Source organism: Manis pentadactyla, chromosome 9, assembly GCF_030020395.1.
Source record: "Manis pentadactyla isolate mManPen7 chromosome 9, mManPen7.hap1, whole genome shotgun sequence".
Lineage (NCBI taxonomy): Eukaryota > Metazoa > Chordata > Mammalia > Pholidota > Manidae > Manis > Manis pentadactyla.
The window spans coordinates 126,064,139-126,090,604 of NC_080027.1; the positions used below are offsets into that span (position 1 = coordinate 126,064,139).

General features: G+C 53.2%; 1 protein-coding gene across 1 annotated transcript; it reads right to left on the minus strand.

Moving 5' to 3' along the window:
* Positions 1–445: 445 nt before the first annotated feature.
* On the minus strand, positions 446–26,223 carry LOC118924595 (maestro heat-like repeat-containing protein family member 7). The gene is made up of 22 exons (XM_036909481.2): positions 25,280–26,223; positions 23,194–23,258; positions 22,748–22,870; positions 22,555–22,634; positions 22,051–22,180; positions 21,405–21,491; positions 18,472–18,579; positions 17,964–18,099; positions 17,210–17,298; positions 15,965–16,114; positions 14,142–14,296; positions 8,747–8,885; positions 8,124–8,299; positions 7,494–7,631; positions 7,282–7,396; positions 5,997–6,161; positions 5,240–5,416; positions 4,764–4,922; positions 3,631–3,732; positions 1,989–2,091; positions 1,432–1,491; positions 446–722 (listed from the first exon to the last, which is right to left on the minus strand). Exons 1-22 carry the CDS (start codon positions 25,365–25,367, stop codon positions 574–576), a joined length of 2,694 nt encoding a protein of 897 aa, XP_036765376.2. The 5' UTR covers positions 25,368–26,223; the 3' UTR covers positions 446–573.
* Between the last annotated feature and the right edge of the window lie 243 nt (positions 26,224–26,466).

The window sequence follows — 26,466 nt, forward strand, 5'->3', positions numbered from 1 at the left end:
AAGTGTGGTCACTGGGCTGCGCCGAGGGGCACCACAGTGGTTTTTACAGGGCAGCCCTGTTCCTGCTGGGCAGCACGCTCTGATCTCTCTGGGTATCTTATGAGCTGACTGAGGAAGGCCCTTTAATAACCTACCTTCAGGCTTGAACCAGCCAGACTGGACTCTGTTGCTGGCCGCCGGGAGCCCGGCCCTGTGCATGGACTTCAGAACACCTCCTCTGTCCCAGTGCCATTCTTCCCAGTTCATGGTTCAGGTGGATGTTCAAAAGATTCTGCATGATCTGATCTCAGATCACTAGGCTGAGTGGGAGAAGGGCACAGGGGCAGGGCTGGGGGAGGCGAGCCTGCACCCAAATGTTGGCTGCAGAGACGGCAACTCACAACAGATGGCTTTACCCCACATGGCCGAGAACTGAGTGGGAAGAGAAGAAAACGCCTGCACCACGTTTGTGCGTGCTGTCTCCTTTTACTATGAAGCTTTGCAGGGGCACACCTCCATTTCTAGGGCAGGGCTCAGGAGTCTGGCGCCATTGTCACGGTCTTGTTTGCCTGGCTGGGACCCCAGAATGCAGACTCAGAAGTAGCTCCTTCGAGGTCTCCTACTGCGGAAGCAGGAGGTCGGGGTGTCAAGCAGCACCTTCTCCTTGGCGTCCAGGATGTAGAAGATCTGCATGGCGAGGCAGCTGGCCATAGGGTCGGGGTCTTCCCGCATGCCCCGCAGGGCTGTAACACAGAACAGAGTCACGCTGCTGGGCCGGGCAGGAGGCCTGGGTCTGCTGGGAGGCCCATCAGGCGGCTATGCCGAAAGCGGTAGAGCAACGGGACGGGACTGGCAGCTTCTAAAACGTGTGCAAGAATTCCTTCTGGGGGCCCACACTGTGCAGTGAGAAGAAGCCGATGTAACCGCCACAGGCTCAGGGGGGGGCAGCCGGCTGCCCATCCCACCCCGTGGGCCTCTCCACCTCCGCGGCTCTGCCTGCCCCCGGCCCAGGGAATGTCTGAGAGCGAAGTCCCCTGCAGGGACTCAGCCAGCACTTGGGACCCCAGCAGGGGTGAGATGTGGTGCTGGAGCCAGGAAGACGGAAGAGGGGAGCCAGGGGAGGCCATGTCTCAGAGGGCTGGGCCGAGGGCCTGTGGCCTGATGGCCACGGGGCAGTTCTGGGGGCTCTGGACAGAGGGGCTGGAACCCTGTCCCTTGGAGGGCGCGCCCGTACGGAGTTCAAGGAGCTGCCCTGGCTGGATGGTCTGGAGCTCAGTGGGAGTGAGGGTCAGTGAACTGGGGTGGCCGAGGGGTGACCAGTGCCTGGACACGAGCTACCTCTTCGCTTCAGCAGTGGGGTCTGTGGGCCCAGCCGCCCGTCTCCCCTCACTCCGAGCCTCCCCGCCAACACCAGGGCAGACGATGTGAGGGGGGTGGCCAGGTGCCTCTCACCTGCAAGCGCCTCTTCCATTTCCTTGGCTTCCTCCACATCCAGGGTTTGGAAGATCTGGCCTACAGGGTACACAGAGCTCCTCAGGGGCCCCACGAAGGACCGTGTTCCTGGCTGCTCCTGTCCTGCGCCCCTTCCCAAAGCACCCCCACCCCTGCTGTTCTGTCTTTCCCTCCCCACGTCTGGCCTTGGTCAGCAGCCACAGGCCCAGGTTTCCCCAGGACGTTAGAGTCCCTTCCCCTGCTTCTCTGAAGGGTCAGAAGCAACCTGGGCTGTGTGAGGGGTAGGGGACCCCTCTGCTCTAAAGATGCTCGTCCTTGGGACCCCCGAGTCCCTGAGCTTCCCCGCAGAGCAGCACCCTCATGCTGTGGCCCACCCTTGGGGGCACCGCTGGCCCTGGATGCCACCCACCCTGCTGTGGGAAGGGGGCCCGAACCCCCCAGGAGCTCCTACAGGGCCGCCACCCAGCACAGCACCGCGAGGCCCCTGCGTGGTCCTGGGACTCGGGCTGTCTGAAGGACCCCAGGACAGGGACACGGGCTCCAGGGAGAAAGCGCACCTGCAAACCACACTGCCTGCTGGCGGATGGGGGCCTGCGGGCTCTTGAAGAGGGCCACACACTGCTTCAGGAACCGGGGGCCTTTGTTGGCCTCCTGCTTCAGCTGCAAGAGCGGTGCTGGGTTAGGGAAGGGCTCACTGCCAGTTCTCCTGCCCGTTCCACAGACCAAACCAGAGTCATTCCTCGGGGAAGAATCTATCAAAACGGTCTCCATCTCCACCCCCGTCCCCTGCCCCCCAGCTCCTGTCTTCTCTAGAAACCCTTCCTGGACTGACAGAGCCACGGGGGTCGCTTTCCCTGTGGGAGGCATGAAACTGAGATTCACCCCAATATTTGACTAACAGTGTTTTCCCTCCTACTCCCAACAGGAGAGGAGGGAGCCCCATTCTTTCAGTATTGCTCATTTCCATCTCAGCTTCAAAACCCTCAATCTCACGGTCACCTCGTGGGCTGTGGGAGGACCGGCCCGGAGCCTGCCTGTGTCCTTTATAAAAACACAGAGGATTTTTTCACAGCTCCCAAGCACTCTGGATTTTCCAGAGAAGCATCTACGATGCAAATCAAAGACACGCTGTACTTCATTTTGTTTAGAACTTCACTGAAAACTGTCCTGTCACTTCAGAAGTCATGTCACCAAGAGGAACACCTGTTGTGGTTTGGGTCCCCGCACACAGCCTGTACCCCCCTACTTAGGCACCTGGTCGTCTGCAGGGATTCCACAGAGAAGGACAAGGAACCACGTATCTCACTACGTCTTCTCAGGGGACTGGGCCCAGAACTTCCATATATGATTTATATCATTATGTAACAACATGGTACGGCGTGTTATATGGTGCTATACATGTATTTATACATACTGTTTTATTAAAAGTTGCTTTTAGGTCTGGTTGGAGTTAGGGCATCATATTTATTTATTTTGGAAAACTGTCCAGTTAAATCCTTCTGCCACCTAATTTCACTTGAGGACAGCAAAGGGCTGGGATGTGCTATGAGAGGCTGTGCCGTGCCTCACCACGCCGAGTGCGACCTTGGCTGGACCCCAGGACCTGTGCTTCTCCTCCAGGCCCACCCCGTCTGCTTCTCTGGCTAACATTTCCCACGTGGCCTTGTAAGCATTTGAGTTTTCTGCCCCTGCTCTAACGACTCCAAGCTGCTTTTAGCTCCCCACACCAGGCTCCGCTACCCTTATTTCTCAGGATCAAACTATATAAGATGAGGTGTGCAAAGCCCAGAACAGAGTGAGAGCTTAGCTCCACACCGGAGTAAGGCAGCACCTTGGGGGCACTCCCGATCCCTTCCCTTTGCCTGAGTGCTACCGTGCCTTCCACTTCCCCCTCCACCCAGACGACACCTCTTCCAGGAAGCCTTCCTTCAACAACCAAGAGCAGGCTGGGTGCCCTCCTTCCTTTCAACTATGAAGTGCGTTCCTCTCCTTCAGCCCTTACCAGAGTTTCCTGAAATGATCTATTTGTGCGCCCAGCTCCCAGCTTAGACAGGAAGCAGTGGAGGGCAGGGACCACGTCTGGGTGTCCCTCCCTGAGCATCTCATCGCTGAGCTGCTGGTGCAGAGCCAGGAGCCGCAGGACGGTGGAAAGCCACCCTCCCGGCCCGGGAGCAGATCGGCGGGACGCTGCGGGCTTACCAGGGCTCCGAGGATAGTCCACACGTCTTTCTCAGCAAATACTGCTTTGAGCTTTGACCAGCCCAGTATGGTGGCCACGTGGCAGAGGGCAGGCCGACAGATCTGGGGAGACAGGGGGGCTCAGGTGGGGAGCTGGGGTGGCAGGGCTCGGAAGGGACACGGAGGGGCCCGATAGGGGGACAGACAGCAGGGAGGCCAGTGCCGGCGGGGTGGAGGACTCGGGGGACCCAGAGGCACCCTGGAGTTAGGAGAAAGGCAGGGTCTTCTAGGCATCTTGGCTATAGCTACACCCCTTTGCCCACTGATGAGATGCTTAAAACCTATGGGTATAATGACTTTCCTAGTCGCCATGGCGCTGAGCTGAGTCCCAGAGCTAAGAAGCTGCCTGTCCGATGTTTCCCACCACCTGATACAGACCCTGTGGAAACTGATCTCCCGGAAGGGCTGGCTTCCCAGCGGAAGTGGCCACTCCTCTACATCAGGGTGGTTCTGTCGGGAATGTCTGCAGAGGCCCCCGGAAGGGACCCCACCCCGTGAAGACGAGACCCTGGTTCAGCCTCTGGGCTGGCAGCACCTCACAGGCCTGTCTGAGGCCTCACAGGGCGGATGGCCTGATAGTGGACACCCGGTGTCCCGCTACAAACAGATCAGCCTCTTCTCAGGTGCAACTTTTCTCAGCTGCCGTTCATGTCCCTGGCCTCTGGGGCTCAGAGCTAGGCCCCCCCATTCCAGACCATGGACTGGGCCCGCTCTGTTCTGCCCACACGCTGCTTCTGGTGGGACTCCCCTGGCCTGGTAGCCGCATCTCCATTCAAGGCCAAAGGAGCACGCAGGCAGCAGCTTGGAAGGAAGGCCGCTGTGTCAAGGGCCCGGAAGCCAGGGAGGAATGGGGGCCAGAAGGTGGCTGCCCCGGAGGGTCGTCTGTGCACTGGCACCAGCTGGGGGGTGCCAGGGGCTGCAGAGCACCCGGCTGTGTGCGTCTGGCCATCTCCAGCCTCTCACGTGACTCCCCGAGGTCAGAGATGGGGCGACTCTCCAGCACCTTCCAGGCCTGCCCCGGCCACTTCCCAAGGGCTTGCCAACCTCTTCACATTTTCCTCCCATGTGAACGCAGGCCAAGGCTGGCCTCTTACCTGAGCCACGCTGACACTCACGTCCCCCAGGTGGAGCACAAGGGGGACCGTCAGGTTGAGGAGCTGGTGCCTCAGCGGGAAGACAAGGTCTCTCCTCTTGACCCTGGCCAAGAGGCTCGCACAGACCTCGAAGGCTGTCAAGCGCAGCTGCTCCGACTCCTGGGTGAGGAGACACACCCGGGGAGTGGACCTCTGCCTCCGCCCAGTCCCCGGCCCCCGTGGCCCCCGAGCTCCACCCCGCCAACCGCAGGCTCCCCGTGCACCCGCCCCCCCGCAGGTGATCTGCTCCGAGGCCCCGTCAGCACGGTTCTCCCGCGCTGCTCTTTCCGCTCTCCCTGCATTCTCACCCGTCTACAGCCGTAATGCAGGAAGGCATCAGCCCCCGGCCCTACAGAACCACGACACAGACGCAGTGCCGCCCCCTCCCTCCGTCCACAGATTCCCACAGACAGGAGATGACCCCCAGAGGACGTCACCTCCTCCAAGAAGGGCCCCAGCATGAAGGTGAGCTGAATGAGGAACGAGGAGTTGTGCTGCCACGTGAGAGTCTCGGCGAGACCCCTGAGCACTCGGAAGGCCTCCAGCGCAGTGTCCCTGTCCGAGGACGAGCAGCAGCTGAGCACGTGGGGCTGCAGGGGGTGCAGCCGCCTCGCCTGTGGGGGGACAGCTGCTCAGGAAGGAGGAGCCAGTGGAGAAGTTCTGGCCCAGTCGGCGACACTCACTCTGGCTCAGTACGACCCCCAGCCCGGGCCGCGGTCACACCCACTACCCCCTGTTCACCCTGGAAGGGAACTGGTCCTGTAACTGGGTGGCAGGCAGAGGGCGCTGCCCAGGAGGACCCTTGGGCAGGGACCTCCTGGCCTCATGAGGAAAGGGAAGAAGACAGAGGAGGCCGCCTCCTCCCTCCGCCTGCACACGTCCCCCTCTCTGTGGCCTTCATTGCCCCAGGGTTGACGTCAGTCTCTGGGAGACCTGGAGGGTCAGGGATCCTGGAACTGGCTTGGTCTATACCCTGAAATGACCCACGGAGAAACCACCTCTTTCCTTTCCAGGGAGGGAGAACGCATTCACGGCTCAAGTGCCTGACCCCTGTCCTCAGTGGGCCAGCTTCATGAGCACTTCCTGTCTGACCCTGAGCGTACGGTCCACCCCGGCTACAGCCGGATGCATGGGGCCTCCAGATCTCTCCGTTCCTCCCCCAAATGACATCTCTCGGCCCCCGTCCCATTTCACCATGTCTCCGTGCTTTGCGAAGACCTCCACCAGCTGCAGCAACAGCTTCACAGTGGCCGGCTCCTCACACTGGAACCGCTGGGCCAGAACGCGGACAGCGACTTCATCCACAGTGACCGCCACCTCTGGGCTCCGGAGCAGCTGGTGAAAGGAGACCGAGAGGGGCTGAAACAACGGGGAAGGAGGAAGAATCCTCAGCGACTTTGAGCCTAGGTGCCCACTTATTAGCCAAATGTCCAAAAGGGTGTGGAGGAACTGGTGAAGAGGCCAAAGCTCAGTTGGAGACATCACACTCCACCATTCCAGAAGTCACGCGTTCATTCTGCAAGTTTTCCTCAGGCGTATTTGATAAGGGAGCTGTAGGGGATGAAAATAAGAAATGCAAAGTAAAAAGAAATATATATGTTTGTGTGTGACTGTTTAAGCATGGAGAAAACTACAGAAGGCTACGTATCTGGCTGTTGGCGTATGAGATGCCTGGGAGACAAAGAGGCGTGTGAAGGACAGAGGCGGTAGGGAAGAGAAGGCAGAAATGGGAAGGAACAAAAAGGCTGCAATAAAAAAAATGGCATTCATGATTTCATTTGTATATTTATGTAAAATAATACATGTATCTATGTTTTTCGAAATTAAACTTTAAATTAGACAAATGCTGATTCAGAAACGTTTGAACTAGATGCACGTGCTTTTGTGTGCATGCCTTTGTTTCCATGTGTGGCCCTAACAGCAAAGGCGTTTTTGTGGACAGCCCTGCCGTTTTCGCCTGCCTTTGAGCAGCGGCCGGGCAGACCCACCTGATTCACTTCCAAGCCGAGCAAGCGTCCTTAAGTTCCCTGAGCCTCAGTTTTATCCTCCACAAAACAGAGGTAATAATACCTTTTCACAGAGTTACAGTGAAAATCAAAGCAACAGCGCTCCCCTGGCCCCTGAGTAGCCTGCAGAAAGCACTCAGCCCACCTGTTTTAAACAGGGAAACGGGCGAGCGGAGCGAAACAACAGCCCGGGGCCTGGAAGGGCTGCGAGATGCCGGACAGCTGCAGCCTCTGCATGCAGACCTTGGAGGAACAGGTGGTGGTGTTCCATAAAGTCAGGTCAGAGTCGAGCTGCCCTCAAGGAGGAACCAGACCAGGTACATTCAAAGCCCGTGACTCAAGGTAACCTTGAATGTGTCATTAACAAGGTCGCCCAGTCCTTCCGTGGGGGAACCGGCTGCAGGGAACCCGACCTTCCCTGAGGCGCCCCTTGGGTACCTGCCCTCCAGGGGGTCCCGCCAGGACCGGCTCACCTCAGTCATGAACACAAGGGTCGTCTGGTGGTTTGCGTGGTCCAGCTCTTGGAGAAACCTGACAGCGACGCTGAAGAGGGGGCGGTTGTGCCAACAGTTCTTGGAGACCATGGCCCTGCCAACGAGAGCCTGGCCCTCAGGATCAGGCCTGGGCCCAGGGGCCACCGGCAGGATGGGAGGGCCTCTGGCCAGGGGCAGGGACAGGCGCATACCTGGCCAGCAGAGTGACTCCCTCAGAGTGTCTTTCAGGGCTGGTGAGCAGCTCCCAGCCCCCCAGTTGCTGGGCATAAGACACGTGGTCCCCGTAGCCGGCGCTGCACATCAGGGCCTTCAGGGCCTCCACGGTGGAGCTGGGGAGAGGCCAAGGGCAGCCAGGAGTCCTCCTGCGTCCGTGCTCCTCGGCCCTGGCACGCCTCCCAGACTCCCTGGGGGCCATGGACTGCGGGGGACGCAGTAGCCCTGAGACCAGGCTGCCATGTGGCAGGCGAGGTGCCTGTTCCCAGGGGGATGCAGGGAGCCGGCAGCGGGGAGGGCGTGGCGGCCGGGGGTGTGGACGCGGGTGCGTTGTCTCGTCTGTTGGACTGACCGCTTTGGTACAGACTCTGCGTCACCCTCGTGAGCCGGAATTCAAGTCTTTTCTAAAAAGCCCAGTGAGACGTTTTGGAAGGCTGTGTGGGGAACACCCTCAGGGGCCTGGCTGGAGGCCTGAGGGGTGTGTTGGGAGCCACCGGGCTGGGACCAGGGCCCACGAGTGGCCAGGAAACGACAAGGCCCAGGCGCTCAGCGGAGGGGCCCTGGAGCTGCACGGTCACTAGCGGCCGCAGCCCAGGGACCAGACGTACCTGACAGGGTCCACCCACTCGGCCCCAAGCTGCTGTTCCTGGATGACTTCAGCTCTCCGTTCCCGCACGAGACAGGACACCTGGAGCAGCAGGGCCATGAACAGTGGGCAGAAGAAGGACTGCACCTCCATGCGCCGGCTGGGTCCCAGCAGGAGTTCGTGAATGGCCCTGGTGGCCTGGGGGGCAAGCAGGGGCGTTAGCATCTTTACCTTCAGCTCCTGGGTCCTGCCACCAGCAGATCTGTGCCCGAGCCCATCACCATGGTGGGCTGGCCCAGAAACACTCAGGATGCCAGGGCGAGTAAGGACCAAGTTAGTATGAGCCAGGAAAATAAAGGGCAGTTCCTAGAATGTTACCATTTTAAAGGGTTCTTATAATTGTGCTGGTTGTTTAACTTCTTGCCGTCCCTGAGAGTTAAGGCGGGGCTGGGAAGAGCTAGAAGCTGGTTCTCTGTCCCGCTATGAGGCAGAGTCACTGGAGAACCCTGCCTCCTCCCAACCCTGGACTCTGCCATGGGAATACACGACCAAACCCTGAGGTGTGAGGAGCAGAGGCCCAAGAACTCAGGACGGCACCAAGGAGCCCCTCCCAGCACCCAGCACCCTCCGCGGGCCCCTCCATACAATCAGCGGAGAGATCTCTCTTCTGCTGCTGGGCTCTCCGTATTTCGGGTGTGCAATCAGCCTCTGCAGCAAATATTCCATGATCATTTCGTAGCCTTTGGGGAATGACGCCAGGATTTCCCAGGGCTTGCAAGCCCCTCTGCAGAGGCAGAACCCCACGGGCAAGGTCACCTCCCTGGGCCCTGGGCGCCTGCAGGGGGCGCGCCTCTGGGCTCTTTCTCCCAGGGCTCCAGCCCCCTCCCTTCCTGCTCCTTCCCTCCTCTCCCTTTGCCACCCCCTCTCTCTTTCTCCTTTTATTCTGTTCATCTTTTCTTCACCTCCAGGTATATCTGAAAATGTTCACTTGGCCTATGAAACTGATATGAGAAGATACCTGAGGCCAGTTTGGCCAGATGTCAACATGTCACATCAGTGAGGAGAGCTCGTACCGATTTCCTGTGCACAGCTTGTCCGAGTTCTCGTCACCTGCCCAGCCCCGGAATCTGGGCGCTAGTCTTCCTGACGCCCGCCCCCGTCCACCGTACCCAGCACCACTTCCCACATTCCTCCCCTTGGGATGCCCTTCCAGCCTCGGCGCGATGCACTGAATTCTCCTCTGTACTTTGACTTAGATCGTTCCCTTTTCCTAGAATAGCTCCCCTTCTCATCTTTTTTCCTACAAATAACATGATTTGATTTTATACAAATCGGCTTAGTGTACTCAAGAAGTCATGGCCTTTGTGAGACAGGAGGAGGGGGCAACGAGGAAAGGCGAGGGGGCAAAGGGCAAGCTGAGAGGCGGTCTCTGCTGGATGACCCTGCAGCTGCTCTAGAGCAAGGACAGACAGGCACTTAAATAATCCAAAAAATAACGGGTGTTCAACAAAAGAATGGCCGTTAGACTGATGGCCAACTTCTCTACAGCAACAGTGGAAAGCGGAAGACAGAGGATGTGCTTTCCAAGGACTGAACAAAAATAGGTGCCAACGACACTGTTTCCCAGCAAATCTGCATTTTAAGAGAGATTTACTTTATTTGTGGATGAACAAAAAGAAAGGTTTTGATCAAAAGATTCTCACTAAAGCATAAACTCCTACAGGGCTTACTTCACGGAAGAAGAAAAATGATTTCAGAAGGAAAGTTTGAGATGCAAGAACGTATAGTGAGCAAATAAAATGTAAATGGACCTGTGAATCTAAACACAGTGTCAGTGTAAGAATGTTCATAACATTATTAATAACAGCAAAAAAACTGAAAACAAATAGCCAGTGACAAGAGAATGGATAAGATAAAGTATGTGATAATCACACAATGGAAGATTATAAAATGATTAGAATGGTCTCCAGCTCTAATTATAACATGGATGAAACTCAGCAACTTAGTAAGAATATGACAGATCAAATAAACACAAAATAAATTCAGATATGGAGGATTTACTAACAAAATTAACAAGCCCGATTTAATAGATAATTTTGCACATAACAGTGAATGCAAATTTAGTTCAAATATCCATTAAACATATAGTAAAACTGATAACCATAATCTTCCTACACACACACACACACACACACAAACTCAATGCCTTTTTAAAAGATCTGATTTTAGATCATGATCTCTAATTACAACTCAATAAAGCTATAAATACATGACCCAAATATCTAACCTACTTGGAAATCAAAAGGTTAAAGAAAGAAAAACTATAAATCTGTAAAATTTTTCACTGGAGGTGAAATTCAAAGTCTATTACTGATTTTTTAAAAAACTCAGCAAGTATAGAATGGGGAAAAAAAGTCCTAATCATGATAAAGGGTATTTATTAGAAATTAACAAGTGATCTTAATTTCTCTCCTAAGAAAGTGCATTCTTGAGCGCTACGTTGGCCAAGAGAGGGCAAGCCCGTTCCTGTCTGTCTCACCCACTGATTAACACTGAGAACACCGGTCAACTACTGCTTGAAGATTCTGAAAATTATTAATAGCAGGTGCATTTGGGGAAAGAAAGCCAAAATTTGGAAAACAGCCCTACTGGGTGGGTCTCCCAGATTATTTTTCTCTTTTATCTCCCAGTCGTGACATGAAGGTGGCCCCAGGGCTAAACTGTGCAGCAGGCATAGGAAACTAAGCCTCTGAGTAAAACCACCATTCTGGCAAGAGGACTGGGAAAGCGGGACCCTATGAGAATACGGCTGGGCTCTCTGTGTCTTTTCTTTCTCTGTCTTCTGTCTTTCCCGGTCCTGACCTCAGGACGGCTCTGGTGGCAGAGCTGCACAGTGCAGCAGGGTGACAGCAGCCCTGACATGCCTAAAACAGGGATCTTAGGACCCAAAGAATGTTGTGTGTGGGATGGGGAGAATCTTTTTTCTCTCTCTCTTTCTTCTACTTTACTGCCCTAAAGATGGACCCAGTTGTGTAATTCTATTGGCACAAGCAGTAAACTCTGAGCAAAGTTCAATTTTCTAGACAGAAGGTCCCTGGGAGCCAGAAAGTGGGGGAAATCTCAAAGAGATGAGAGCTAGAGAAAGAAGTCCCTTAATTCTGTATGAGTCAAAACCTACGGCCTGGGATCACTCCTGAGCTGCACACACACAGGACAGACCCTTTGCACCATAGCAAAGACTTTAAAAACTTGACAGACATTGAAATTACACCCAACAGAAGGTGAGACAGAACTTAGTCTGAACCACACATAAGGTTGATTGTCTGTTTAAAAAAAAAATCAACATTCTCCAGAAGAATTTAACAGGACCAAGAGTTTTACAACATCATATTAAAAATGTCCAGACTATACCCAAATTTACTTGACATACAAAGTAACCAAGAAATGTGATCAATCCTCAAAGGAAAAGATAATCAACAAATACCAGTTCCAGATGCTGGAATTATCAGTTGAAGACTTTTCTTTTTTTTTTTTTCAAATAAAGACTTTATGCAGACATTAAAAAAAAATGTTCTGTGACTTAAATATGAATGATGAATGAAAAGATAGATGTTCTCAGCAGAGAAATAAAAGCTATGAAAAAAGAGAAACAGATGGAAATTTTCCATTTGAAAAATACAGTATCTGAAACAAAAGTCTACTGGGATCAATAAGAGTGGAGATGATGGAGGAAAAAGTTTGTCAACTTTCAGATATGTCAATAAAAATTATACAATCAGAAAAACAAATAAATTAGAAAAAATTAACAGAGCTTCGGAGATTTGTGACACCATTAAAAAGCTTACCATTCATGTCATTAAAAGAAGAAAGGTATTGGTACAAAGTATCTGAAGAAATAATGACCTAAAACTTCCCAAATTTGGTGTGAAACATACATCATCAGATTCAAGAAGAGTGACAAAAGAAACCAAAGCAGACCTAAATAAATGGAGAGATGTATACCATGTTCGTGGATTAGCAGTCAATATTGTGAAGAAGTCAGTTCTCCTCACACTTACCTATAGGTGTAACACAATTCCAATAAAAAATGTCATCAGCATATTTTTTAAAGAAGTAACAATGCATATAAATTTTTTAAATTATATGGAAAAGCAAAGGAAATTGAAGAGCCGAGTTTTGAAAAAGAGTTTAAAAAATTGGAGGATTCATACTATGTGATTTCTAGACTTAATATAAAGTTACACTATTCAAGAGTGTGGTATTGATGAAAGAACCGAAATGTAGATCAATGGAACCAAACAGAGAGCCCATAAATACACCCACACAAATAGGGTCACTTGATTTTTGATAAAGGTGGAAAGGCAACTCAATGGCGAAAGGCTAGTCTGTTCAACAAATAATGGGAGGACAGATGTCTATTGCAACAAGCTAAACCTAGATTCATTCCTCACACCTTATAAAATTAACTAAAAATGAATCATACACTTAAATATAAAACACAAAAGTATAATATTTCTAGAAGAAAACATAGGAAAAAGTCTGTGACCTTAAACACAATCTATGAGAGAAAAATCAAGATAAATTGGACCTTATCAAGTTAAAAACTTTGTTTTGCAAAGGACACTCTTAAGAGAATGAAAAGAAAATCCAAAAAATGGGAGAAACATTTAAAGATCATATATATGACAAAAGACTTGTATCCAGAATATATGAAGAACTCTCAAAACTCAACAATAAGAAAACAAGCAACCCAATTAAGAAATGAGTAAAAGATCTGGACTCTTGACCAGAGAATACATATAGATGGCAAATAAATATATGAAACCATGCTCAACATCATTCATTGCAATTAAATTAGGGAAATACAAAGTAAAACAACAATGAGATACCATTACACTTTTAGAAGGGCTAAATTTTTTTCAATGATGATACCAAGTAGGGACAGGATGAGAATCACAGGAACTTTCATATATTGCTGGTAGCAATGCAAATGCTATAGTAACTGAGAAAAAGTATTTGACAGTTTCATTTAAAGTTAAACATATACCTCCCATATTGCCCAGCAATGGGATCCCTAGGAATTTATCCAAGAAAAGTGAAAGTTAATGTTTACACAAAAACCTATACACAAATATTTATAGCAGCAGTTTCTTACTGTTACTAAAAATTAGAAACAACCAAATAGGTAAAGGGATAAACACACTGTGGTATATCCATTCAACAGGACACTCTTCAGCCATGAGAGGAGTGATTAGTGACACAAAAACTTGGGTGAACCCCAAATGTCTTATGTTCAATGAAAGAAGCCAGACTCAAAAGTATGATTCTATTTTGTACTGTATGGATTGTACTGTATGATTCTATTTACATGACATTCTGGGAAAGGCAAATACGATAGGAATAGAGAACAAATTAGTGGTGCCAGTGGCTGGAGCAGGGAAAGAAGCTGATTCCAAAAAGGGCAGCATGAGGGAATTTTTTGGGGTGATGGAAATGCTTTGTATCTTGATTGACGTTGTGATGGCTATGACTGTACATTTGAAAAAACTTGTAGAACTGTATAGCAAATGGGTGGATTTCACTGCATAAAAATTAAAAATTTTTAAGTTTCAAAAAGGAAATTATAGTGTAGCATACCCATACAATCTAAAATCAGACAGCTACCAAAATTATGTTTATAAAAAGAGTTTTAACTTGGGAAAACACGATGATAAAATGTTAAAGGGAAAATATGCAAATTGGTATATACAGTATGAAATTGATTATACATTTTTAAAAACCATTTTTTAAAGTAGACAAATTACAAATTATACCCAAGTGATAGCAGTGGTTGCCTTTTACTTTGAATGGAATTAAATTTTTCTTTGTTTTCAAAATTTTGTATGCTTTCCAATTTTCTGCAATCAGCCCACATTACTTTTATAATCACCTTACCCCAAATAAATAAGGAACTTACATTAAAAATTGGATACATTTTAAGAATAAGCAAATTAAAAGACGATCAAGGGCTTGTCAGTCTGGGGTTTGCAGGGCCACCCACCTTTGTGACTGATCTTGCATCCTGAACAGTGTCAGGATGACGTCCTCGGTGTGGCTCTGGGCGAGCAGGTGAAGGACCTTCCTTATGGTCTCTTGGGCTGTAGGCTCAGTGATGCTGCTCATATTGTGGTAAATGTATTGGATGATTTCTGGCACCTGAAATGGGGAAAACAGGAGCGAGATTCTTCCTGACTCTAGAACCCAGCTTATCAGGAGCCATGTGACCAGGCACCGCACAAAGTGTGGGGCCGCTCAAGGAGGCGTATGTGGACGTCCAGACCAAAGGCCCTGCCGGCTGTGCTCTGCCCTGGTCAGGCCACATTGGCAGGGCTGGAGCTGTCCTGTCCCCCATATTGTAAGAGGGACAGAATGTGGAGCAGCAGAGAAAGAAACAGGAGGCACATGTGGGAACCATGTCACACAGAATGAAGCAAGAATCTGGGGACGCGTAACTGGAGAAGAGAGGACAGGCGGCGTGAAGCCCACCATAGAGAGAGGGGCGGCTCAGCCCTCCCTGCTTCCTGGCGGGGCTGCCGCGCGGTGAACAGCAAGGGCCCTGGAGTCACACGGCCCAGATGTGTGCCTCACCTCCTTCCTTACCAGCTGTGTGGCCTTAGGCAAGATGTCCATCCTCTCTATGCTTTATTTATTCATACAGAAAACGAGAACAATTTTATGCACCCCAGCTGTTCAGAGTTGGCACGTCTAAACTGGTCAGAAAGGTGTCTGTCACACAAGTGCTGAATAAACCCGTTATTAAGACTCATGGCCTCCTTGAGCCTTTTCCCCATTTCTAAAGAGAAAACAGTTACTTCCTCACAGACCCATTGTAAGAATTAAATAACACGTGACTGAGGCTAGCACAGTGCGTGCATCTAGCATTGGTAAAACCCAAATATCAGTTGAATTTTGTATCACCCAGAAAGCAAACTTGGGCTAGGAAACTACGAGAACGCAGAATTCAGTTCACTGTAAGGTAGAACTTTCAGAGAGTTTGTCCCACTCTAAGGTGATAATGAAAGTGGTCCACAAATAAAAACAAGCGATGGCTTAGCAGTGAGTTTCCCAGAAGCTCTCTCAGCAGAATCCGGCTGCTCGAGGGTCAGGGCCTCCAGAAGGGATTCCAGGCATCAAGTGGGAGGTTGGCAGCTTGGCCTCTGGGACCCTTCGCCTCTAGGGGCTTATCCAGTCCGCTCGGAGGCGTCCGGATGGCCCTCCAGGCCTGAGAGCCTGGAACCGTACTGCTAGCCGGACCTACTGTGGGAGGCGTCCGGAGCCGGCTGGAGCGGGTTAGACCGCTGAAATGAGAGTGACTCCATCGGTCCACAAGATCTTTTCAGATGGCATAATGAGGACAAATAAGGATAGACTGTGCTGTCTCGGTTTTCCTGAGAACCAGTCCCACCTCTGACAACAGCCTCCGTTTTCCATCTCTGGTTGTGTCAGGGACTCCCAAGTCCATATATATAAAACCCCGTCTTGGCTGCACATTCTCCCACCTGAGTGAAGAGGAAGGCGCCCACGGGCCTGACACTGGAGGCAGGAGGGGGGACAGGTGGTGCCTGGTCCCGGAGGCCCACGACAGGCCCTGCTATAGCTGTGACTCTACCCCCTTCCCTTCCCGGGGGAGGTGGAAGCCAGGTGGTTACCCGACAGTCTTTCACACACCTGCAAAAAACTCCATCATTAATGTTTCCTGCTCTGGTTTAGTTGAAGGATCAGGATTCCTTAAACCCCAACCAGTAGGAAATGAAACAGGACAAAATCCAGAACAGAACAGAAAGGGAGAATCCTTAAACTGACCCTGAACAGTGAGGTCCCTACCTTCCCAATCTCTGGCACAGAGCACTTCAGGATCATCCTCAACAGCTCGGAAGCCGCACAGACGTCGTGCCTGCTGTCTCTGCTCATGGCCTCCACTGACACCATCATCAGATCTGCCCTCTCCTCGGGGGTCAGGTATTTCTGGAAGAACTGAAAAGAGAACAGAGAGGTCTCTGTAATGTCCGCTTCCCGCTCTGGGGTTGCCCTGGGCTCCAGAGACCTGGCAACCAGGGTCCTGTGGAGGCCGTCTGTGGCCAGCATCTGGCTATGCCACGTGTGAGGTCAAGCTCCAGAAGTCCCCAGCTCTGAGGTCCCCAGGCAGAACAATGGCCCAGACAACACGGTACAGAGAGCGCCCCGAAAGGCATTTCTCTTCTGAATCTGGAATGCAATGAGGTGATTCCATTTGGAAATGAGTTCTGATGCTTAGTGAGTTGACAGCATTGCAAAGCGAGAAGTGGCCACTGTGGCCCACATCAGCTGGGCCTCGCGTCCGAGTCCACCTGCACCGCTTGCTCGCCCAGGGCACTGGGTCCCGGCTCTGCGCCTCCACTGCCGGGAGCTGGGGAAGCCCACCCACAAGGCCCCCGATGCTTCTGCCCTCGAGGAACTCAGGGCCAAGGTGGGGCAGGTAAGCAGGCGGTTCCGGTGCAGTGGGAGCCATGCAGGTAAGGGGCATGGGGCATGGCTGGCAACGGGGCTGTCGGAGGAGGCTGGGCAGTGACCCGGGAAGCGGTGGCTGCGAACTGCATCAGGACCGCCCTGCTGGGGCTGGGGCCGACTGGATGGAGCCAAGAGCTATTTAGGAGCTAGAGTGGACGGGCATGGGACTGCCCTGGATGTGGGCAGCGAGGAGGAGGAATGAGCAAAGGATGATGCCGGGTCTGTGGCTGGTGAGGCTGGAGTTGGCTGAGCCCCGGACACCATACCTGAGAGGTGGTTCGCCTTTGCCGAAGGAGGGAGTTAAAGCTGAGGCCCGCGAGGGTGCAGGGGCGCCGTGTGCATGGGCGGTAGGGCTGACGAGGCCTTTAAAACTCTCTCAATGACCTCAAACTTCAATCAACTGGCGCGCAGCTAGGGGAGGGGCCTCACTCCTCAAGCGAGCGGCCCAGGAGCCCCTGAGCTGGTACACCCCCCGTGCGCGGGGCCCTCTCTGTGGCCCCAGCCAGGCCTCGGCAGCCTCTCCTCAGCCTCCTGTCCCCCAGCCAGCCCCCTCGGGCACCGTACCCGGGACAGCTGGCGTACCATGGCGAGGTCCTGAATGCTGGCAAGCCACTCCCCGCGGAAATGCTTCTGTAAACCCTTCAGGACAGCCTCGGTCTTCGGCTTCTCACCTCCATCCCGAAACAACAATTCAGGGGCAGAGCCTCGGTGGGAAGCACACCCTCCCGACTTCCCCTCCAGGCCTTGGGGAGCACCGGGGTCCAGCGGGGGCAGGGACCTCAGCCCAACGGAGCGGGAAGTCCCCAGCGCCAGGCCAGAGGAGGGGGACTCCACCGGCAGCTGCTGCTCCCGCACCAGACGCCCCCCCAACCCGGACTGTTCCCAGCACCCCCGCCCTCCGCTGAGGGGACGCCCCCACAGGGGCAGGTCTCAGTGAATCACTAAAACCTAAGCTTTCTGAAGCTCCCTCGGGGGGATGCTGGCAAATTCCTGCAGCAGCCCGGCAGGTGTGAGTGCCTGTCTGTGTCTGCTTCTCCTGGTGGGGCAGAGAAGGTCTACACCAGGGATTCCTGTGCGTTCCTGAGAAAGGAAGCGCGCTTCCCCAGTGTGACACCCAGCAGGGGCGTGGGCCGCTCCAGAACGGCTGCAGGCCTCGCCCCCTGTCCCAAGAATGTCATCGAATCTTCCCAAAGGGAGCACGCATCAGCGACGGGGGGAGCTCTCGCAGAGGAAGCATGTGTACCCAGGGCCCTGCACCCCGGGGGGCCCCCAGTGACTGGTGCTGCTCCGGTCCCCACCCTGCAGCCACACGGTCACCCAGCCTCACATCACTCACTCCTATGAAGCGCAAGGACTTTGAACAAGTAGTGCAAGGCCTCCGACGCCCCCGCGCTGGTCTCGCAGCTGGAGTTCATGCAGAAGAGCCCCAGGGTGCCCATGAGGGTCCCGCTCGTGGAGAACTCCTCCATGCGCTGCCGGGGAGGGGAGCTGGTTCCTTCTCCATCACCCGGAGCAGCAACTCCCACCCTGAGCTCCGCACCCTGAGCACGCCCTTCCCACCGTACCAGGTCAGCGGCCTGGCTGTGACCCCCACCTCACCGGCTCCACCTGCTGCCCTGGCAAGGGAATCGTACCCAGACCCCTGAGACGTGCTAGCCAGCTGACCAGGCCAGGGTGCCCCCCAAAGCTGAGATGGGTCCAGTCATTTGGAGTTCACTGGGCGAAGGGCAATGTCCCTTAGGGGTGGGGTCAGGCCACCCTCCAGCTACCCCCGGCAGGCACCCCACGAGCAGAGGAGCGGGCCCGCCGGGTCTGTCTCCCCCGCCCCCCACCCCCTCACTCACCGACAGCTCAGGGAAATTGCAGATAAACCTCAGCATCCTGGAAATGGTGCCCGCGGCCCGCGACTGCTCGTGTGCTTTCTCTGAGACTGTTAGCCAAGGCAAGATGACCTGGAGAGGAGCGGAGACCCCGCCCACCCCTGCGTGGGCGCGCTGACCCTTCCTTTGCAGCCTGAGTCAATATCCCCCCACTGCCCCAGAGACGAAAGGTGCTGTTTCGGCAGCACTTGCTCCGAGGGACAAACGGGTGGGGGCCTCAGCGGGCGCCAGCCCCGTGAACTTGGCAAAGTGTGTTTCAGTCTCTAGCTTTTCACCTCTTACCACCTGAGTCTCTCCCAAGAGGAATGTTTAAAGCCGGTGCGGCACCTTGGAGGTAGAACTGCCAAGCAGAGGGCGAGGAGGGGTGGGGTAAGGTGGAGAGAGGGCCTTCTCTTTGCTGCATAGCTGTGCAAACTCCCCCAAAGCCAGGGCCAGAGCGGAAGTGGCATCAAAAGGCTGAGATTCAGAACATCAATTGCTGGAGATTAATAGCAATACTCCTGGTGACCACAGGTACGTATTCTGTATATAATAAATCACTTTATCCTCCCATCAGCCCCATGAGATAGGTATTATTCTTATTATAACACAGGTTGAGATCCCACCAGGTGGGAGAGGCCTGTGTCCTGCTCGGTGCAAACATTCGGAAAAGTGTGTCCCGCCTTCATAGCTGGGTAGGTGCCCTCCAGGCAGTCCTGCTGCCAGAGCATTATACCCTATTGTGGACGGTGCAAAAAAATTAAAATTAAAATTAATGAACCACCACACATTTCTGACACCCAACACAAAAATTAATTCAGAATTGATGACAGACATAAATTTAAAACCTATAAGCTTCTAGATGAAAATAGGAGAAAATATTTGAGACCTTATGTTAGGCAATACTTCTTGGATAAGATGAAGTCCAAGTTAATAACTTGAACTTCATCAAAATAGATACCTGCTGCTTGTCAAAAGACACTATTAAAAGAATAAAAAGACAAGCCACAAAATGGGAGAAAATATCTGTAAATCTCATACTGGCAAAAGACATATCCAGAATATATGAAGAACTCTCAGAACTCATAAATTAGATAACAACCTAATTTTGAAAAAGGGCAAATGATTTGAACAGACATTTTACCACAGCAGATATACAGATGGCAAACAAATCCATCAAAAGAGCTCACCATCATGAATCTCTAGGAAATGCAAGTTAAAACCACAAAGAGATACTACTCTGCAGCTATAAAAATGACTGAAATAAAACATGCTTATGACACCAGGGATGCAGAGACATCAGAACTCTCATACATGGCTGGTGGGAATGCAAAATTATACAATCAGTTTGCAAAATCCTTTGGAATTTTCCTAGAAAGTTAAACAAACACGCGCCACACAACGCAGCAATTCCCCTTTAAGTATTTTCCCAAGTGAAATAAAGAACCTATGTTCATACAAAATCTTATATGCAGGGATTTATAGCAGCTTTGTTTGTAATCACTCCAAACTGGAAATGGCCCAAATTTTCTTAGCTGGAGAATGGATATATAAACGGTGATCCATCCAGACAGTGACGAAAAGGAACAAATTAGTGATACATACAACAGCATGGATGAATCTCAAATACACTCTGCTAAATGAAAGAAGACAGACACGAACTGTATATATGATTCTATATACTATATAGTATATATATATATATATAGCTATACTATATGATTCTATTTACAGGACATTTTAGAGAAGGCAAAACTATAGGGACAGCCAGGGTCTGCAGTGGGTGGAGGGGAAATCTGAGGGATGGCAGAACAGCTCTGTAGCTTGATTGTGGTTGTGCTTACATGGCTGTATACATCTGTCAAAACCCACAGAGTTATTAACTAGAAAATGTGAATGATACTGCCTGTAAATTATACCTTAATAAAAATATGAAAAATACAAAGACCAAAAATAAATACATAAATGAAGAAGAGCCCTTGGGAAAACTGTTCAGATCTTACATATTTTTGCAAAGATGACCCTCTTCCTGACCCTGCTGTGCAAAGTCAAATGTGAAATAAATGATCTTTTATTCTTCTATCATGTAATTCTGTAGGAAAATCTATGTCAAAAATACCCACGCTTGATTTTTCTTGAGAATTACCTCAACATAGAAAATAGAATCTAAATTTTATTGTATGTAAATATATCTTATTTTTATCAGTGTAATTTCATTTATCATGTAAACCAATTTTCCCGACTATTTTATATGAAAGTGGTGATTTGTGTGTGTATGGGCTTGGGGGGGGTACCATCGATCTTTGGATAACGAGGACCCCAGTAATGGATTCCCTGAGGACCCCACCTGATCCGGGACCAGAATTCAGCACCTCCCCTGCCCGTGAGCTCCCCTGACAGTGCACATCTTCTGACACACCCACACACAGTCGTCTACACAGCACAATGCCTCTAAACAAACACACCAGAATTGGTACAGTCCAAAGGAACGACGTGACGAATCCCAATACAGACACATTTCTTGGCTAGACAGGGCCCGCGTCCAGGCTTTTTGTAAGCTATCTCTCCCATCTGGTCTCCTTATTTGTAGTCACACCTAATGTTTTATCCAAAATTAATTACCCTAATAATTTTCAATTTGTTCATGAAAGTTGGTTTCAAGTGACCTTCAGCCATTTCCCCAGTACAAACTCACCCCCAGAAAATGACAACTTATCATAACTAAGAATATTTGAAAGGCTCTAATGACAGAGGGAGATGCAGGAATTTGTCTCCAGGTTATTGTCACACACACCAAGGGCAGAGAACCTGGGCTTCAGGCTGGAATGACACCCATGCTCTGCTAATATTCCTTCCTTTCCTCCTGACAGACCAGGTATGCGCAGGCTTTGGTTTCCCTGGTTTCCACAACCACGTACCTCCAGGACGCTCTGCAGCAGGGGCATGTCGGGGTACATGCCGTCCATTATGAGAGCTTGTAACATGTCATCTAAGGCCTGGACAGTCTGTCAGATGAAGAGACCAGGGCCCAGGAGCACCACAGCCCGACGCCGGCAGGGCTCCCTGGGGCAACCCCCACCTCCCTCGGACCCTCCCCACGGGGATGGGAAGTGGGGCAATCAAGCCCTGCCGCCACGTTCCCATCTACCTCTCCTGACCTCACTGAGCAGGACCAGCCCCAAACTCTAGGCCAACAAACGCAGCCCCTGTGGGACTCCCCCTTCTGTTGGATTAAGGAAGCTTCTCTATTTAAAACTGAAAATTCTGGAGGAGATTGCCTGTCTGTGGTCAGTTATGTGATGGGATCTGTGGGTTTCTCCTCCTAAGACTGAGGCTGCCTTGGAGCTAGAGAACCGAGAGCCTGGAGAGAGGCTGTGGCGGGGGAAGCAGGGGCCACTCCCTGGGGGACAGGAGGCTGACAGGGCCCAAGGGACTCTGAGCAGCACGCGGCTCTGGGGCCAGGGGCTCCTGAGGTGGGGGCAGGGGACGGAGAGGCCAGGAGGAAGCCGCCAAAGGCCTATCGTCGCCTTGGAGAGCTCCAGCCCGGGCCCATGGGGGGATTACCTGGATGTAGAGACTGGCGCTCTCCTTCCGGTCTAGGCTGGGCATGATGAGTGGCAGGGAGAACGTGCTGGAGACGCCAGCGTTCACCAGGTCCAGTTTCTGGGATGAGCAGAACGGTGGGTTCACCTGGCTGTGGGGAGAACGGAGGAACCACGGAGGACCTTGGAGGACATCTGCGGGAGGCTAGGCTTCCTAGGGAAGAGACTGCTCTGCTCCACTCTCTGGGGCGCAGGGAACAGCAGGGACCTGAGCCCCAAAACATGTCCTGATGGCCCCCTAGCCAGGGAAGGAGGACCTGGCTTCTAGGGAAGCCTCCCCCACCCTGGAGGTCCTAATCGGCTTCTAATAGCAGAATTGGGAGATACGCCCACTGCCCCAGAATGTGGTGGTGGCAATCATGGGGCCCTGCCTCTCGCCCCAAAACCAAGTCCCCAGCCCTCCCCCTTCCTCCCAACCCAAAGGTCCTCAGCAGCAGAGACCCAGGAGGGGCCAGCAAGGAGGGACCTCAGGGCCACGACGCAGAGCATGGCTTGCTGACGAACATAGCTGGTCAAGACCTCGGTGGATTCTTCCAGGATTATCGTCTAGGAGGGCCGGGAAGAAGCAAGAATTCCCTCAGAGAGAGACGCCAGCCCTCCGGTCTGTGACTGCCATCTTCATCCGGGCGACCAACTCCCAGAAGATAGGTCTTTCTCACCTCGATTTTCTTGGCCAGAGTGATTTTGGGAAAGTAGTCGTTCATACTGCCATTTGCCTGGGCACGGACGGCGCCACTCAAGGTTTCCACAGCCCTCAGGAACTTCAGCTTGTTGGAATCGGACTAGGACAGAACACGTACGCTCCGGCGCATGAGCCGGGCCTCAGCCCTCAGCTCCCACCGCAGGCAGCGCCCCAGACCCTGCCCCGCAGACCCAGCCCAGGCCTCAGCGCTGCCGGCGCGCAGAGCCCCCTGGGTCCCCGCAGCGCAGTGCCCCCATCCCCTGACGCTCGCCGCTGTCCCAGCCCCTCTGCGGCCCTCTGGGGAGGACTGCCTTTCAGGTGGCCCCCAAGCTGGAGCTGGTTTTTGAAACCCAAGGAGGTATCCACGGTCATTCTCTCTACTTCCTTCCTCCGCCCTCAAAACTTTCCAGGGAATTTCCTTACCACCTGTTCTTGTTCTAGAAATTCCTGCACGAACTTGTAGGCTTCTCTTTCTGACTGGCGCAGTCCTGCAAAGGGATGGAATTTGGTCGATTCTCTCAGATGGACTAGGAAAGTGGGGCCACCTTACCCTCAGCCTTCTTCCCAGAAGGCTTGGCACCCATCAGGGGCCTGGAGAGGAGGGGGTGTCCCGGCGCCAAGAACCAGCTTCTCCAGGCCTGTGGCCCAGTGTGGACTCAGCAGCCTGAATGGAAAGGAATCATGTGGGGACTCAGTCAAGAGATCTGCTTCGGGCATGGCCAGGGCTGCAGGGGCAACTGGAAAGAGAGAACTGTGAGTCCCGGGCAGCGACCACCCCTGTGGAGCCGTCCTGGAGAGGCTTCGACATTCTTGAATGCGACTGGACGTGAAACCCCACGTCAGCCCTGGAACCTCCTTTGTCGACTGGGCTGGGATAGTCCTGAGGAGGCCCCCAGGTGTGGACACTGAGGCTGGGGGGTGGGGCTAAGCGTACAGCCTGTGCACCCCAAGGGTGTCAGGAGGGGATGAAGCACGATAAAGACGTGCAGCGCTCGGGCCGGAGCAGCGCGGGCCACAGGCCTGAGTCCAGGCCGTCTCACCACAGCACGGCAGGCAGACATGGAGCCACCCGAGTTCAAAGCTCAGCTCTTCTGCCCTGTTAGCCCCGGGGGCTCCAGCAATGGAACTCCCTCGACTGCACAACGGGAAGATGATAGTGTCTGTTACTGTCGTGACAGATGAAGGAACTAATGCGTGTCAAGAGCAATCTTAAGAAACTTAAACGCACCCAGTTTCAGCTCTGTCATCTTAACATGTGGATAATAATCATAGTATCTGATATTGTTATGAGGTTTAAATTAATTCAGTCACAGAAGAAATTAGAATAAGCCCTGGCACATGGTAGGAAATCGACCCGTTCACCTGTCAGCGTACGCTGATCGGCACCTTCTATGTGAAGGCAATCTGGCAGAGCTTACAGATCTGGAGCTCCCACGCCGAGGGGTCTGCACAGGAACTACTATCCCGGATCCTTCTAAAGGAATTATTTTAGCGTTTGCTCCTAGAGGTTTGTATTTAGACATACACAGGAGGTCAGAGAAAATCTCAGACGGAATCTGAGAGGTCTTGAAGGATATGAGGGACAAATCATACAGATATGTGGGGAAAGAGCTGTCTAGGCCCAAGAAACAGCACGTGCAGAGGCGCCAAGGCAGGACCGTGCCCGGCATGCTCACAGCAGCAGAGGCCTGGGCACCTAGAGTGGGAGGAGCAAGAAAAGAGTGCCAGGTGATGAAGCAGGGTGGGACGGGACGGGTCCCCAGGGCTCTGTCAGGCCTCCTGCACGGACCTGGCTCTGCTTGGATGGGGCAGGGGCCCCGAGTGGGCTCTGAGCAGAAGCACGGTGGGGTCTGACTTCCAACACGACCACTCTGGCTGCCCGGCTGAGAACAGAGAGGCATGGAGGTGGGGCATGGTAAGGGCTGCCTGGGAATAATCCTGGGGAGGGGCGGTGGTGGCTCGTAGTAGGGAAGGTAAGAGCTTGTGGTCAGAGTCTGTGCCTGTTTGGAAGGCAGGCCCAGTAGGAATAGGGATGTGCAAGGTGCATGAGAGAAAGGGAGATGTCAAGATTTTTGGCCTCAGGGTCCAGAAGGATTGAGTTGCATTCATTGAGATGGGGAGCAGATTTGGGGGAGAAGCAAAGCTGGGGGCTCAGTCTGGGGCATGCTCAGTTTGAGATGTCCACTAGGCTCCTAAGGGGGGTATCAGTCAGCTGGATTTAAGTCTGGAATTCAGGGATAGGAGCTGGAGCACAGAGACAGCCTGGGCGTGGCGGGCGTACGGAGGGCCTGGAGCTCTGCTTGGGCTCTCCCGGGCAGCTGTGAGCTGGGCAAGGGGTAACCAAAACCCAGACGGGGTCCTGCGTCCTGCCCAGCTCCGGTTCCTCACAGAGGCAGGTTTAAAAAGGGACAGGCGTGCAGAGATAGAGCTGTGGAGGGATGCTGCAAGTGGCAGGCTCAGCCCCTCCATGACCCCTGGAGCACAGGCAGGGCCGGGGCCAGCTGCTCACCCGTCAAGTTAGGACTCCGAGGGTCATGGTCAGCTGACAGCACAAAGGTCACTCTGTGTGGTTTCTGCTTGCGGGGATCTGGGTCCATCTGCACACCCGGGGCAGCAGCCCGCAGCTCGCGATGAGAACGGGGGCCAGGCCAGGTGTGGGGTGCCCCTTCCCAGGACTGCAGCTTCCCCACCTGCCGGCAGAAGCTGCAGGAGGCAGGCCCTGGCCAAGTACGAGAAGAGGAATCGGCTGAGCAGTGCCACGTCAGGTCCCGCCGTGGGCTTCCCTTTCCCTCCCCTGGGAAGAGACAGGACCCTCGGCCGAGCCCTGCTTCACCCTGACGCACCTACGAGTCTTCCTTGCAGGGCTCTCCCTGTGTGGGCAAAGTTCAGACCCAGAGGCAGCCTCCCAACTGTCTAAAATACAAAATCAAGTTCCCCATGCAGTCCATCCCTCTGCCTCTGGGAGTCTCGCCTCTAAAATCCTACAGCCCCTTGTACCAGAGGCTTCTGTCCCCGTTCCCCAATCCGGAATTCATTCTGCCCTACGTTTGGGGAGCTAAGAGCCCCCAGATGTCTTACCTTCCCAGACACGGCCCAGGAAAGTCCTGCCTGGCCCAGGTCAGGCACTGCCCTGCACTCCGGGTCCCCAACTGGTGCCTAGGCCATTACTTGCTGCTCTTAGGAGCCGGAACCCTGGCCCCTGCCCTGCCTCCTTCTGTGTCCCCATCCTGTTAGCTAGTCGGCTTTCTCCCCAGACAGGAAGCCCCCTGGGAACTCCCAAATTTGGTCAGACTTCCCCTGGGCCTAACTCCTCACAATTGTCTAAAACACAGAATCAAGAGCCCCATTATCTGTGATTCAGTGAAAGTGAAGATGTTTGGGTCTGAGGTCAGGACGCCCACGAGTTCTCCAGGGATCCCTGGCGTCCTGTCCCCACCCAGCCCACTTCTACCCAGAACGGCGCAGGCCCAGGCCTCAGCGAGCCAGGCCCCCGAGGCCCAGGTTCCCACGGTCCCAGAGCGCAGCCCCAAGGCAGCCACCTGCCCAGGCCTTCAGGCCCTGCCCCGCCTTTGCTCTGGAGGGGCCCAGGCACCCCTTACCTGGCACGCTGGACGCCTCAGACCCGGGGCCCACGCTCCTCCCCGGCCCTGTGGCTCCAGGGGGCGCCGTGCTCCCAGGCCCCGGGGCGGCCCCTGC